The sequence below is a fragment of the Siphateles boraxobius genome, unplaced genomic scaffold, assembly GCF_051911475.1.
Source record: "Siphateles boraxobius isolate OS27281-9 unplaced genomic scaffold, OSU_SipBor_1 16, whole genome shotgun sequence".
In the NCBI taxonomy this organism is placed as follows: Eukaryota; Metazoa; Chordata; class Actinopteri; order Cypriniformes; family Leuciscidae; genus Siphateles; species Siphateles boraxobius.
Genome location: NW_027508766.1, coordinates 5,063,168 through 5,079,304, shown reverse-complemented (window position 1 = coordinate 5,079,304; position 16,137 = coordinate 5,063,168). Strand labels below are relative to the sequence as shown.

At 37.7% G+C, this 16,137-nt stretch overlaps 2 protein-coding genes across 2 annotated transcripts in view; both read left to right on the top strand.

Moving 5' to 3' along the window:
* Positions 1–2,248: 2,248 nt before the first annotated feature.
* On the top strand, positions 2,249–11,770 carry chrne (cholinergic receptor, nicotinic, epsilon). The gene is made up of 12 exons (XM_077231295.1): positions 2,249–2,707; positions 3,214–3,347; positions 3,661–3,705; positions 5,953–6,062; positions 6,141–6,296; positions 6,419–6,522; positions 8,736–8,936; positions 9,103–9,217; positions 9,312–9,426; positions 9,530–9,737; positions 10,581–10,714; positions 10,836–11,770. The coding sequence occupies exons 1-12, from the start codon at positions 2,638–2,640 to the stop codon at positions 11,001–11,003; spliced, it is 1,560 nt and encodes a 519-aa protein (XP_077087410.1). The 5' UTR covers positions 2,249–2,637; the 3' UTR covers positions 11,004–11,770.
* Positions 11,771–12,307: 537 nt separating this feature from the next.
* pld2 (phospholipase D2) overlaps positions 12,308–16,137 on the top strand; it is a 29,582-nt gene continuing 25,752 nt past the window's right edge. Inside the window, exon 1 of the mRNA XM_077231294.1 lies at positions 12,308–12,899. The gene's annotated coding sequence lies outside the window, so the exon portion shown is untranslated. The remainder of the gene's footprint in view (positions 12,900–16,137) is intronic.

Sequence of the window (16,137 nt, the reverse complement as noted above, 5' to 3'; positions counted from 1 at the left end):
TTACCACCCCTTTAAATAATTTATAATGTATTAAGTAATGGACTTTTGACACAAAACTGAAGGAAAATTGACTCAAATGCAGAGGGAATCGATTGTAGCCTACTGTTTTAAAAGATTTACCAACAATGTTTTGAAGATTATGTAAGCTAACTAAGACTTTTTTTCAATCTCCGAATAGGTTACCACAATCATTTCAAGAACACATACAGCAGTGGTTCTCAGGGTCCTTATTAAGCAACCAAGGGGCTGCAGGATGACTTAAAGTTATTTAAATTTACTAATTATTATTTATATAAAATAATCTAACTATAATCTAAATTAAAATGCTAAAAACAGATACAATCCAGATGTAAACTTTAATATATTTCTTTTAAATAAGTAATGTTTAAATAAACGTAAAATTCTTGAAATTTCTGGAATCACAAAATGATTTGTGGTCAATAAAACCAAAGCTAAGTGCAAGTTGTTCTTGCTGTATCTAAAGTGCTGCAAAGAACCATTGAAGAACCTTTATTTGAGTGTAGCAGAGCTCCCCCTGCGGGACTATGTTAATATATTTTATTTATTTATTTAATACTTAAAGGATAAATATGGAATTGAGAAGGTGTGTGTATGCAAGCAACCCTTGTATCTATACAACATTTGTGCAGGAGGCTTTTCATCTAACAATTTGGAATGTTTACATGCTCATGGTGAGATTAATCCAATATGATGAATACATTTTGGTAAGACAGAAAATTAGAAAATTTTAGACAAAAATTAAAGACAAAAAGTCACTGTTCATGACATTTGTCACATGACATGCATCTTTGACATTCTCATTTGGCAAAGACAGTGTGTCACGTTTCCCCGGATGTGGAGTTTCCGGTTACCCGCATAGAACACCGTTCAATTTCAGGTCATATTAATAGTACACAAAGGAGACAGGAATTCATGCTCCGGTAAACCCACCAACAAGATTTGTACCACTTAAGCCCAGTGACCAGCAACTGGCCAAGCAATGCGTCGATGCCAATTGGCTCATACAGAATGTAAATAAAACAAAAATCCATGAAATAAACGACATGATTCCATAATCTGATTTTAAATGCCATCAGAGGGTCTGACCCCACGGTGGCCCAGTAGTGCACAACACAACGACATTTAAAAAGCAAACATAAGTTCACAACACAACGGAATTAACCCACAACACAACGAAATGAATCCACAACACAACGAAATGAATCCATAACACAACGAAATGAATCCACAACACAACGGAAAATCCAAGTTGTGAACTTATGTTTGCTTTTTAAATGTCGTTGTGTTGTGCACTACTGGGCCACCGTACTGACCTCTCCTGTTATTAAAGTCAGTGTGCATACGATTATTGAAACATCTTGCAGTAGATCATGGTGGCTATTTCATTTGAAATGCTCTCCATGGTGTCCAGACATTCTTTATAACCGACCTATAGTGTCAGTTATCATAGTGTGTGCTGGACCTCATAAATCATTTAAACCTGACATGCAGAACAGTTTTGTACATGAGCTCACCACTCAGACATCTCTCATAACTCACTGTTGAGCTTTTTACCTTCTGGGAACAAAAAGAAACTTTTTTTGAGTAACAGTTCTCGTTGCTCCCTCACACACACACACACACACACACACACACACACACAGACACACACACACACTTTTCTATTGACCTTTATTGGTTTGATACTGAGCTATAATATTACCTGTCCCTACCCCTACTGCCAAACCCTATTGCGTTTATAAGTGATTTTCCTCATAAAGACATGCCAATGTAATTTTAAGTTTTATGTTCTTGAGGACATTTGGTCCCCATGTAATGTGAGAGAAAATTCTGTGGAAAAAGGAAAGTTACTGGCAATTTTCTGCCAGGACATGTGTTATTTTATGCAATGCGTAATTCAAAATACAAGTAAAACATCAGTGAAAAAAATCAATACGGAAAATTCCTTCATATTAATTAGATCGGGGCCTATTTACGGACTTTTCTTGTATAGGCAAATAGACTAATACAACACAACACACCATTGGTCCATAACCCCAGCATTTACTTTGTTCCTTGATCTACAGAGCAGAGCACTGGTTATTTATACCCATGTGCATGGGAGACATCAACACTATGGCCCTTAAGCCCCCCTCCCCACCCCACCCGTACACCTGTTGACATTGCTTATAATTTCTTCAGACTGAAACACAATTCCCAAGGCTGAACAAAACTATCAATAACCGTTATACGTAAGCCATTATGATACTCGAAATGCACGACTGTAAGCATCATCATGAGCTCGCGCAGCAGTGAACCAAAGGCACTTGAAATTCACGCTCCTGTCAGCATGTTTTTGGCTCTATTCATTACATCTGAGATCACTTACAGTCATACTTGAGAAGTAGCCTACATAATCTGAATCATTGTTGCTTATTATTATTAGTGGCGTTATGATATTGGCGAGTAGTGAATGTGACTTTAAGAGCGCTCTTGAACGCTGTAACTCGAGCCTCGTGCTGTGACAGCTGTAGCACCAAAGAGAAGAGAGAGAGAGAGAGAGCTTGGTTAGTGACTGCTGGAAAGTAACGTGTCTGTCTCTTTGTTACCAACTTTCAAGACCGTCTTTTGGCGACCATGGCCGACCGGTTCGGCAGGACGTGTGTATTTGCTTTTGCGCTTGTGGCCACTGTATTAGTATTACAAGGTACGTGCTCTTGTGTACTTCAAACAGTGACTGACGTGGCTCTCCGTCTTTATCACACTTGCCAGTGCACTGTGACCGCGGGCAGCTATATTGAAGTCCATTATATTTTATAAAGGTCCTTTCTAACTTGTGGATATTTAATAATATAAAAATGTAACTTAAAGCTGTTACAAACGTTAACATTCTGTTTAGGTGTTACTGCAGTGTAAGCTACTGTACTTTATTGGGCTTACAGTGCAGTCAGTAAAGTATTAAATGGCTAATGTATATTATGAATATTATGCTATGATTTGGAATCTTGTAACACATATTAAAATGGAATGAAAACTGCTATAAAATTGATATATCTCTCTAGGAAATCTAAAATATTATGGTGTTAACTTTTAGTAATAAATTCTAAAAACTCTGTTTTCACACTTTCACTAATTTATTCAATCTGTCTACTAACAATGTTTTTGTTATTAAGTTTTAAAGCTAATTTCTGTATTTCATTCTTTATTTTGCAGTCAGTGGAAATGAGGAGAGGCAGTTGATTGCGGATAAGTTTAAGAACTACAATAAAAATATTCGACCAGCAAGAAATATTGATGAAAAAGTGAAGGTTCAGGTCAAGTTAACCCTTACCAACCTCATCTCTTTGGTAACTAATCTCCCTGCCAACAGTAACAATTATTGTGAGTTTTTAGTAAACAGACATACAGTATATCATTACATTATATCAGTGATCTAAAAAGCAGTAAAAATAAATATAAGCTGAAATATTACAAATAACATAAAATTTGTTTTTTGAAATGTGCATGTACATCATTGCTAGTATATAAAACAAATTGGTCATATTTAGATAATGTTTGTAGTTTATTTTCTAGTTAATTCAATTACATATTCAGTAGGGACTGTGCACAGTGCAACAGCTAGAGACTATTTACATTTAGAAACTTTTCTTCCCTGAACAGAATGAGAAAGCGGAGACTCTCACTACAAATGTTTGGATTGAGATTGTAAGTATCTTATGCAAGCTCCTAGGGGCCGCTCACACAAAACGTGTTTTTACGTAAGTGGTAATGTAACAGAAGTAACGACAGATCTTTTCATGCATTCGAGTGAAACAGATCATCGAAAAATAAAACAATGTAGGGAGAGTACTCTTTTCTCTTCACTGGTTGTTGATTGGATGGATGCAGTTTGAGAGCTTGCAGTCCATTGTAAAAAAAAAGGGGGACAGGGTTTACACAGATTTAAATGATTATAGAAGTCAGGCATACATCACAGGAGAGAGATCTGACTTTTTCCCCTGGAACACTTATGACATTTTTATATAAAAAATATGTGCTTTAAAAAAGCATATACATAAATTAATCTACATAAGATCAATAACATGCATTTTGAACAGGTGAATTTCCATTTCATGCAGACTAAAAATGTAATAACCAGTGTAAAAAAAGAAACGAAAAATTTTTCAAAACTTTTTTAAAAGTTAAACTTGGCACGGCGTTCTACACATTTACATATTTAAAGACGTCTGTCTCGTGCGTTTACAGAAAAACAGTAGAAACGCAGTGCAGTAGGATACAAAAACTTGTTTTGTGTGAATGGCCTTCAAGATGCTTCAGAGAAATAATTTATCTTATTTATCTTATAATTCAAGATGTAAAATATTTAGCTATAGTCCTTTTTTTTTAGCTTTTTCTTATTCCTTTGCATCATCTCTCCATATTTACTTGATCTTTTTTCTGAACAATTTTCTCTCTCCTATTTTTGCTCCTTCATTTGTTCACGATTATAATCTTAAATGTCTTATAACGCGGTACATGTGTCTGTCTACACTTTTTTTTCTGTTCTATGCAGGGCTGTCGCGATAACCGCAATATTGTAGTAGCCTACCCGCGCTACTGACAGGCCAACCGCAGAGGAATGCAAGTAACCACAGCAACCGCGATATTCCCATGTTTTCTTTTTTCATAAGGCTATACCCTTTTTGTTTTGAAGGTCGTGCCATGTGTATTGAATCTTAAATAAGTTAATAATGATAACAAGCTTGTTTGTACAGAGGCTTCGTGGATTATTTGCACTTAAGCCTAAACAGACAGTGAATGAGAGATCGACTGAGCACGTGCGATTACCTGCTTCTGTCTTTGAAGTCAAATCATAAATATTTGTGAAAAAGTTGCCGTGTCCAAGGAAAGTGAAATATTTGTCGTATCACCCTTTTAACGTTTAAGGGTATTTACCATGATTGTCATTAGCGGCAGGCAGCACTGGTAAAAAAGTCAGCGAGTCACACATTGAATCAATGCCATTGGTCTCTATTAAAGGGATAGTTCACCCAAAAATGAAAATTCTGTCAGTATTTACTCAGCCTCATGTTGTTCCAACTCCGTAAGATGTTCGTTCATCTTCGGAACACGAATTAAGTTATTTTTGATTAAATCTGAGAGCTGGATCACTCCTCCATAGGCTTCTAAGGGATTGACACTTGCCAGCCCCGAAAAGTTATTAAAGATATCGTTAAAATAGTCCAAGTGGCTCAATCTTAAGTTTATCAAATGACGAGAATACTTTTTGTGCTCAAAAACAAAACAAAAATAACGACTTTATTTCAAATTTCCTTCTCTGTGGGCCTCCAGTCAGTTCACTAGTAGCGTAAGCTTCTGTTGTTATACGTCACACGCATCACACACAACCAGCGTCGGCCAATTGTGAGCCTACGTGTGACGTAGCACTACACTATCACACTACGTTAACTGACTAGTTCACTTCCCTTTGAAGCATCAGCTTCAGCGTTACCCATGCGACGCATTGCTGGTCAGCTGAGCCTTGAAAAGTGGAGCTCAAAGTTAAAAAATAATTAACACCTTGTTTCATTACATCTATCTTTTAAGGAATCATTGTTTTGTGAACGTATTCGTCGAATGAACGGTTTAATGACTCACTCAAAGACATTCCGTTGCCATAACAATGCGTTAGTTATACTTACAATGCTGAGTGACAGCCTTTCAATGCGCATAGACGCGGTTTAATTTCGGTTACATTGGTTTCTTAAAATGTCCTCTTTTTTGTGTATGCTGACCACATCGTAACACTTATTTATATAGCAACAAATAAATCTAAATAAATAAATAAATGGCGATAATACCGCATATCGCGCTATTGAGCCAATCAAAATTACCGCAAGGGAACTATTCCTTCACCGCGACAGCCCGTCCTGCTAATTCCTGCTTTTCTTCTTTCATGTTTCTGCCCTTTAGCAATGGCAGGATTACCGTCTTGCATGGAATACATCTGAATATCACGGCATTGATACGATCCGTGTGCCATACAACACTGTGTGGCTACCAGACATAGTTTTGGAAAACAAGTGAGTTAGCAGTAAAAAAGTTTTCCAATATTTTCTCTTGTCACTTGAAAAATTACCTCTTTTCTACTCTCTTCACAGCATTGATGGCAAGTTTGATGTAGCATACTACGCTAATGTGTTGATTTCGAGTGACGGCTCCATGTACTGGCTTCCCCCTGCCATTTATCGCAGTACTTGTGCCATTGAGATCACCTACTTCCCTTTTGACTGGCAGAACTGCACACTTATCTTCAGGTTGGCACAGAGTGAGATTTGGGTTTAAATGGTCTCAAGTCTTAAGTCTCATGGTTAATGTAGCTTTACGATTTTTTCATTTTTATTTAAAGCTAGATATATTTTATTTTTTTCATCTGCAGGTCTCAGACATACAGTGCAAATGAAATTATTATGGTATTGGCAGAAGATGCAGATACAGGGAAGCCTATTGAGTGGGTGGACATCGATCCTGAGGCCTTCACAGGTGCACAATTTACAATTTATTATTCACACACACACAGACACACACTCACACACTAAAGCCCTATTCGCACGGGATAAGTATTACCTGGTGATCTCTAGTCATTTGTAATAATTGCGGAGGTAGTCTGTGATCTTAATCCCGTGCGAATCGGCCATGTCTGTAATTTGTAAAGTAAAAATTCCCCCGCAAATGACCTACCATATTTCACCGAACACAGAGATCCTGTGATAATATTAGTCCCGTACGAATCGGCATCTCTGTGATTTGACGGGGTCGTATATAATTTATTCAAGGTTCTTGTTTCCGGTGCACTTTTTTATCAATCTTTCGCGAAGAATGGAGGCTGCGTGGGAGTCTTTTGGGTGCTGGGTCATATCGCTATACACCATACAACTATACAATTTGCAGAAAGAGGCTGACAAGGCCCTGAAGGCTGACAAGGGCGTGGTTCTATCCGAAGCAGGAAGCCTCTAGGGCGGAGCAGGCTGTGCAGGTGGCCAGGTAGGATCAGGCTGTGAGGGCGCACATAGTGGAGAAGGCCCTTCAGGTGGTCGTGGAGGAGAAGACCTTCGGGCGGCCATGGCGGAGAGGATTGTTCAGGCGGTCGTGGCTCTTTGGGCGGCCACGGCGAGGACGTATAGCCCTCCCCCCTCTCTTCCTCCCTCCCTCCCACCCAGGATAGGCTCTGGGGCAGGGACAGGCTTGGGAAGCATGACGTGAACAGTCTCTGGCTCGGCGGGCATGACGTGACGCAGAGCGCAGGCTCAGCAGGGCTGATGCGAAGCTCAGGCTCGGCAGGGCTCACGTGAAGAAACTCAGGCTCTGTGTCAAAGGCTATGAGATCTATTTCTACAGGACCTAGGAGGAGGAGAGGAACTAGGGATTCTAGTGGGATGATCTCGGGGGAACGAGACACTGGCAGGGCGGTCTCGGCGGGACGAGACACTGGACCGGGGATGAAGACAGGAGGCGTGGTGAAGGAGATGGCTGGAGATGGTGGTTGAGTGGCGATGTCATCAGCCTCACCCACGGTGAAGGTTGAGCCACCCCAGCACATGATCCAGGTATTGGGCAAACGTGCCTGGGATTGTCGCCACTGGAGCTTGCTGGTACAGACGATTATCCAATCTGCCCCAAAACACAGTTTTTAGGACTTCGTCTGTCCAGCTTTCCCCATTGGAAATTTCCTGGAATCCGGCGACATAATCCTCGATCGGTTGGCCCTCCTGGAAGTAGTTCACCAGTTGTGAGATAGGGACTGAAAGGGTGAGTAGAATACCCATTCCATTATTCAGTCACTTTTTTAGGGTCCGATCTTCTGTCATGGTATGCTGTGTTGGCAGAAGGAGAAGATGAGGCAAACGGTTTCAATACGAAGACTTTTACTTACAATAAACTTCCAACAGGTACAGACAGGCAGGATAAACACACAGAGGCTAAATAAGACTAAGAACGGACCAAGACAGGCTGAACAGAAAGGAACTAAGTACAGACACAACTGAACAATGCTGAAGGGAACACAGATGACACGGATGATGATGATGATGACAGGCAGGTGCGGGTAAATGAGGGAGTGAGTGCAGGTGTGAAGACAAGAGGGATGCTGGGAAGTGTAGTGCAGACGATGACTGTGAAGTGCAGATGATGACTGTGACAAAATCAGCATATTAAAATGATTTCTGAATGATCATGTGACACTAAAGACTGGAGTAATGACTGCTGAAAATTCAGCTTTGCCCTTACAGAAATGAATTACATTTTAAAATATATTCAAATAGAAAACAGTTATTTGAAATTGTAATATTTCACAAATGTTTTATTACTGTATATTTGATCAAAAAAGTGCAGCTTTGGTGAAGAGACTACACACAAAAACATAAAAAATCATTTATAGACCTCAAATTTTTGAACGGTAGTGTAATTTATTCAAAATTTGAAACAAAAAATGTCAACGAACCGACTAAAAATAATGATGAAACTCTTAAAGCAATTACAATTCAAAAAGATAAATCAAGAACAGATAAAATAGGGAGTCTGTGTAAAAAAAAAAATATATATATATATATATATATAAAATATATAATTTTTCAGTTGTACAACAAACACATCACTGTACAACTACAAAGCATTTATTACATCACATTTAATACCAAGAGGAAAGTCCATCCAATCACATGTCTTTCTTCTGATGCTCTAATTATATGTTCTCACAGAAAACGGGGAGTGGGCAATCAAGCACCGTCCCGCCCGTAAGATGACGAACTCGCGTTACTCCCCCGATGACCTAGAATACCAGGAGGTGTATTTCAACCTCATCATCCAGCGGAAACCACTCTTCTACATCATCAACATCATCCTGCCATGCTCTCTCATCTCCTCTCTGGTTGTTCTGGCCTTTTTTCTACCTGCAAAAGGTGTTTGCATGTGTAGATATTCTGAGGTTAATGTACAGTAGCCTATGCCTCAAAATACAGTATTAAGATCCATTTCTATTTGTCTTACAGTGTTGGTAGTGGTACTCCCTCTTTTGCACTCTGTCTGTCTCTGTACACTGTTAATCTTTCTTTCTGTCTCTTTTAGCTGGAGGGCAGAAGTTGACTGTGTCCATTTCTGTACTGTTGGCTCAGACTGTGTTTCTCTTCCTGATTGCTCAGAAGATTCCAGAAACGTCACTTTCCGTGCCTCTTATTGGCAAGTGAGTGTCAGTGTGTAGACAGTTGAATATTTATTTAAACCAAGCTTTATCAGTCTTACTTACTTTAATTCCACTCTTTCTTGCTTTGTTTTAGGTATTTAATCTTCGTCATGTGTATGACCACACTGATCGTGACCAACTGCATTATTGTCCTCAACTTCTCCCTCCGCAGTCCTAGTACACACAACATGTCGCACACCATCAAACATGTGCGTTCATGTGTGTCTTGTCCTAAATATATCATATTTCCTAATTATAAATATCGCTGAATCTGTAGTCTTTCTTTTACTGTACTTCTCTTATATCCACTAGATTTTCCTCGTGGTGGTCCCTCGTTTCCTTGGCATGGCCTCATTTGTGGATGAGGAGGAGCCAGGTGGAGGGACGTATGAAATGAGGGAGAGGCGCCGCAGTTCATTTGGGCTGATGCAGAGGGCCGAGGAATATGTTTTGAAACAGCCACGCAGTGAGATGATGTTTGATAAACAGAGAGAAAGACATGGACTCATGCGCTCCATTGGTAAAATAAATTCAAAGATTCACTTATCTAAAGAATTCATTACTATACAGTAACATAGTGAACTACAGATGCATACGTGTGGTCAGTCGGCATAAAATGGAAGTATCCAAGTGAAACGGCTTCTTCTAGGGCGGAACTTGATCTTGTCCATTAGGAATTAATTGGATGGTTTTGGTTTGCTACTGCTGTGATATCATCTGTGTGACAGGTTGTCCCGCACTCGAGCCAGTAAACACTTCATCAGAGAAGAGATGAGATGTCGTTACAAGACGGAAGGGAAGTTATTTTGATTAAAGATTATTAGGGCACATGAATTTCAAAGAAATAATGATGTGCCTCGATAAATCATATATAATAAACACTCCAATGTTCCATACAATTTTATTCAATGAAATCAAAATTGTCAATTCTTATTTTTTCTAAGAATGTTGCAATGTTTATCATAAAGGAAATATCCGAGCACATTCTTTTTGTTAATTAATGCGCACTCTTCAATCAAAAATACTAACACCCTCCCCCCGTTCTCTTTATGGCATATGTCTCAGCAGAGGGTGGGACTAAATATCCTCCACAACTGATTGTAAACTGGTATTCAGATCTGCCTCCATTTAGTTAGCAACGACCAACTTCCTATGATCCAATCAATTCCCGAGGACAAAATCAAGTCCCATCCTACATTTTTTCTCATTCCCGAAATCATTTTACTCGGCTACACGTCACAATATGGAAGAAAAAAACTATTTCAACTTCTGTTTCATGCCGACTTCAACAATTAATGTTGTAGTGTGTAAAACATTTAATTCCGTTGTTGCTTCAAATGTGTTTGTGTATGTCTCCCTCTAGTGGATGAAATTGATGTGAGCAGTACAGCAAACCTATACAAGAGTCTGGCAAAGACAGCACCAGAAATAAAAGAGTGTGTGGATGCCTGTAACTTCATTGCTGAATCCACCAAGCAGCAGAATGACATAGGTTCTGTAAGTGTGTGTTTTTGTCCTAAGAGAACGCTTTCATAAACATCATAAGTGCTGTCGTCTCCACCAACACATTGTTTTATTTATCTTGTTTTTCATCATGTTGTTCCTGTTTTTTTCTCAGGAGATGGAGAGTTGGGTGCTGATTGGAAAGATGATTGACAAGGTTTGTTTCTGGGCAGCCATATTGCTATTCTCTGTTGGAACAGTGGCCATCTTCCTCATGGGTCACTTCAACCAGGCACCCGAGTACCCATTTCCTTGGGAGAACAAAAAGTACTTACCTGAGTAGATAAGAAGCTCTTAAGACTCTGTCCAACAGGTAGAGAGATGGAACGAGCAAAGAGGCAATTCCTTTCTGCTTATTTGGAACATTAAAAAATTACTAGGACAAGTTTTATCTGGAGTTAGAGTACAACAAGCTATACATGATGTGAACAGTATTGTTCCACTTGATATGAGATCTTGTCTTATATTTGATATTTGGAACTATGGTTGTCCATGCATGCATTGACATTTTGTACTAACTATTACTTACACTAGGGGGGATTTTTACAGGAATGCACATTTTGCTTTTAGTTGTGCAAAAAAAGAAAGAAAAGGATTAGTGAAATAACAAAGAAAAAAAGTTCACTGTGGCTGCATTTTGCATAGCCCCAACCGGTTATTGTCTCTGTTTACAGTGTGTGTTACTGTTCACAGTGTGTTACATCAGACCCTTTTTTATAACTGATTGTACTGTAGTATTTAGCATTAGTATTATTGAGATGCATGTTCATTTTTGTTTGTTCCATCTTATGTATTTCATTGTCATTTAAAATGTTTAATTTAACTTATGCAATTTTACATTGTTTATTATTTACTGTAAGCTTTACACACACACACACATACACACATATATTAATTAACACTGTCTTAAGATATGCACTGCAAATTTACAAGAAAAAAGTTTGAAGTCTGCTTGTAAGAACACTTTTAAATCCTTACTAAGCACTGTGCTCTTCTGATTTTTCTACATGCACCAACGACAGAGAATAAAATATTCATATTCAAGGTAAAGATCTATTTGATTAATTTTTGGGCTCGGCTATCACGCGCATAAAAAAAATTGCAAAAAAAACTAAACTCTTAAAAGGTATATATTTGTATACGCTTTTTTAGGTAATACTATGTAAGCTAATTTACTGTACTAATATGCACCCTTGAGGGGTAAATAAAGTACAAAAGTTAAGAATCCAGTTATGTGGGAGGGTGTTTTGTTTTTCTGAGAGCAGTTTTACTTTAATATGTAAAGGTACAGACTTACAAACTTACCACGGTAACAATCTTTTTGAATGTATGTGTATATAAATATGTTTATGTCTGTATCTGAAAGTGGAGGGATATATTGCAAGGAACTTTGTATAGCCTACTCTCTGACTTCAGCAGCAGTTACATTTTAGTTTTCAAGTTAAAGTGAAAAAGATATTTTACAGTGCACAGTGAAATGGTTTCATGTGAAAATGGTGAGCCTATATATAAACGGTATTTTTAATTCCACAATGACGATTTCCTGTGCTGTTGCTAGCCCTAGTGCTCTGAGGGTGTTCATTTCCTGCCATACTCAGAGATATCTGTCGTGTATTTGCTTCCTGTGGTCCAAGCTCTCTGAGTGTCTCCTCTGATGTGGATATTATCAGCGTGTTGTTAGAGTATTCATAAATCCACTGTTCCACCTGTACATATGCTCCATCTGCGCCTCTGAGGATGGTCTGTAACAAGACGCTGCGTATCTGCTGCAGCTGCACGCGTCCCATCTACGCAAATAACGGTGTGGTTGTGGAACGTTTACGCCAATGACAATACACTTGGGGAATATTTGTTTTAATAAACCAGACAACACTTATAGAAATCATATATTTATGGAATGTTTCTCTAAACGGACCACATTTCTATATGTGCCAGAACGGGCATGTAAAAGGTTGCTGTATACGCACATGGATTCTTTCTGGAGATCATTCTAGGGGTTTTACGGTAAATTCGGCCTCTCAAGTTTGTCTACGTTGAATGTTACAGCAGCAAACCTACTTCGCCTTGGAAGTTATGATGGGGGAAAAGTTATCCAGAAGTTTGAGTATAACTTGGAAATAACAACATACGAAACTACAAAGAGCAAAACAAACACTTAATCGCGACAGTTTCCTTGTTGGTGAGTAATATTTAGAAAGAGGTAATACGAGTCTTGTTTAGAAAGAGGTAATACGATGACCGTCCATCGGAAAATGTGGCTTCACACACATTTTCAACCGTGTAACGTTATTGTAAAATATAATTCTTACGCTTTTCCTTACAATCTGTGAAATCATTGATTTTTTATGAATCTCATACGATGTTATAAAGCAACTGTTTAAATAGGTTTTAAAGTTTCGTTTTATTTGGCGAGTGAAGGGTGTCCCATAAAACACGAGACAGGAATGTTAATGGTGGTCAGAAGAAGCTAGGTCATTGATGCATAAAAATGGATCTGTCCCCAAAACTAGTGAGCTGCCTATCTAGACAGCATTTGTTTCACCGTTAACGCGTGATGCTCATGGGCTACACTCTTCATTCCTACATCCTCTTCTTGACTGTTGAAGGACTGAACCCCTCATCCGGGTTGCCAGGAAGAAGCAGGTTTAGAGAGATTGTTTTTAGAGGAAAGTGTGTGGGATAGGAGTGCGTGCACTGCTCACGGGACAGAAGATACGAGAATAGTTATCAGTCATAATCGCTCCACTCTGTTGAGTCCTAGGGAGAAATCATTTCAAGTATTTGAATATTAGAATGATTTTGATTTACATAATAATTATGTATTGAATGCATGCATATCCTTCATAATTCACAGTTTTACAGACTTAAAGGTTTAGTTCACTCAAAAATGAAAATTCTGCCATTCACCCACGTCGTTCCAAACCTTGCTGAAGCGCAAACAAAACGTGCGGCATAACACACGATAATGAACCTCATTTATTCTCGCACGTCAAGTGAACAACATGCTTGAGCTTTCATTCACCATAATTCATGTGTGAGTTGATGAAAGTTAATTTATAAATAAAAGCCTACATTTCATCTGTTCATCAAAGTGATCGTGTCTCTTCAGACATTTTGGAGTAAACCGCTCAATTATGGATTCGTTTTGCAATCTTTTTATGATCTTTTTGTTGCATCACAGTGGTAGTAACGTTAGATTACTGTCAATCAAGGGACACAAATCTCTCATTTCATTAAAAATATCTTACTTTGTATTCTTAAGACGAACGAAAGTACGGGTTTGTAACAACATGAGTGTAATTAATGACAGATTTTTTTTTTATGAACTACCCTTTTCCATTCCAAGTATCTGTTAATTAATTGTGGTTGTAAGCAGCTTGAGCTTTTATCAGGGAAATTTCTCTTTAGGAAATCACATTTATTGAGTCATGGGCACCATAGACATAATAAATACATAGACACCCTATTGGTCGCTGGAGCGTACGTCAACGGCGCCGCCATATTGCGGAGGGCAACTTTATAATACTTATCATTGCGAGAATTGAGAAAAATGCCTGTTTCGTGTGCTGCTTGGGGCTGTATAATCGCCACACAATTGAAAACAGGTCTCGAGGAATTATCTTTCACAAGCAAGACTGAACATTTGTTTCTGGTTGTATTTGGTCATGATATAATTAGTAATAGTAATGTTCAGGGGAGAAAAGCCGCGAAAATTAAAAATAATACTGTTATTGTCTGACGAAATGTAGTTTTAATAGTTTTTCAGTCGACAATGTAGTTGTTTATATCTAAAATCTGTGGTTTATTTATAAAGATAGCGCCTATTTAAAAAATTGATTTGTTGTGAGATCCAGGCGTTCACCGGGCGCTCAGCGCTCATGTACCCCGCCTGGAACAGCTACTGACGCGTGTCGCTGGTTCTGATGTCTCTAGTCTAGTGGTTAAACATTAGATATAATACGTCTTGTGTATATCAAACGGGCGATCTTTGGTCTCACAAAAAGAGACAGGGTTGTGACATTTTATTTTATATAGCCTATGTAGGGATATTTTAAGATATATAAATTATTTTATATATACATTCTCTTCACTGTATGTAGGCCTATAATAAAATTACACACATCTTTTTGTTAAATGTCAGTTTAATGATCAATAGTATAATGTTTCATATTGTTTCATATTTTCTATATTATTCTGCAATTGATATTACATTGTATTTGCTGTTCTTATTATTATTGTAATATTATACCACTTGCAATTATCAATCTATTACAGTTATGCTGTTAAATGATTGTACTATTCATAGTCACTATTTAACTTATTATTTTTTATTGTCTATATACTTTAATTGATATTTCTTATTCCATTGCTATTATTATAGTATTATACATAAACTATATGCTATTATCAATATTTGTATTATTATATTATGTAGCTACGTACTTATGATATTATATAATTATACTATTCATTACTATTTTATTTGCAGTATACAGCTTGTTTATTTTATTGACTAAACTATTTACTATTACTTTACTATAAAACAAAACAAAAATTTCAAGAGCCACTATAAAACCAAACCAATCTCTGTTACCCTTAAATTATATCTTTATCTCTGTAAAGCTGCTTTGAAACAATCTACATTAATGAGGATGACTTGACTTGACTTGACTTGACTTTATCTTATATTTACTATTTGCATTGCACTGTTGTTGTACCATATCATATGTATAAAGGATCCAGCAGTTATCTTTGTTATTGCTAAAATGGGGTCAATCACAGAAAATGCTTTTTCCACAATAAGACAACTTTATTTTATATAATGTAAAAATTAAATTATCTTCACAATTCTTATCCAATAATAAAAAGCCTGATAGCCTACATGTCAAGCCTGAGCTTTGACAATTCCTTATTTTAAAAAAAATGTTTTATAAGTCTAACTATCGAGATTAGACTAGTTTAAAGCTACACTGTGTAACTTTTTTAGTTTATTCTTAGCTAAAAACACTTAGTTCTTTCAAAAATATATGTGCTCATTAATGTATATTTACTTCGTTCAAGTAATAAAGTATTCTCGTGAGTGTATAATATGCCATTGAAAATACATACGGGTGGGGGGTTCTAATGTCGGTCGCCATGTTGCCCCTCCATCTTGAAAGTACATTAGCCAAAGAGGGACATACCCGTTAATTCAAGCTTCGCCTTTCGCGTTTTAACACTCGATGGCACCGTGTCGAATCTCAAGAGGGGGATTGCTTGAGACTGATATATAAAAACCTGAAAGCCTTTTTGAAAGTCTGTTGCTGATGGAGGATCACTCTTATTCTCGAGGATACGTATCTGTCACGTTGCACACACGGGAAACAGAGAGATCCAATTTGCAGTATTTATTAGGGTAATCCAAAAACATAAATCCA

Excerpts from the sequence above, each read along its gene's own strand:
- chrne (XM_077231295.1), top strand. The coding sequence starts at position 2,638 with ATGGCCGACCGGTTCGGCAGGACGTGTGTATTTGCTTTTGCGCTTGTG. Across the intron at positions 6,523-8,735 it reads CGATCCTGAGGCCTTCACAG|AAAACGGGGAGTGGGCAATC; the intron begins GTGCACAATTTA and ends ATGTTCTCACAG. Across the intron at positions 9,738-10,580 it reads TGGACTCATGCGCTCCATTG|TGGATGAAATTGATGTGAGC; the intron begins GTAAAATAAATT and ends GTCTCCCTCTAG.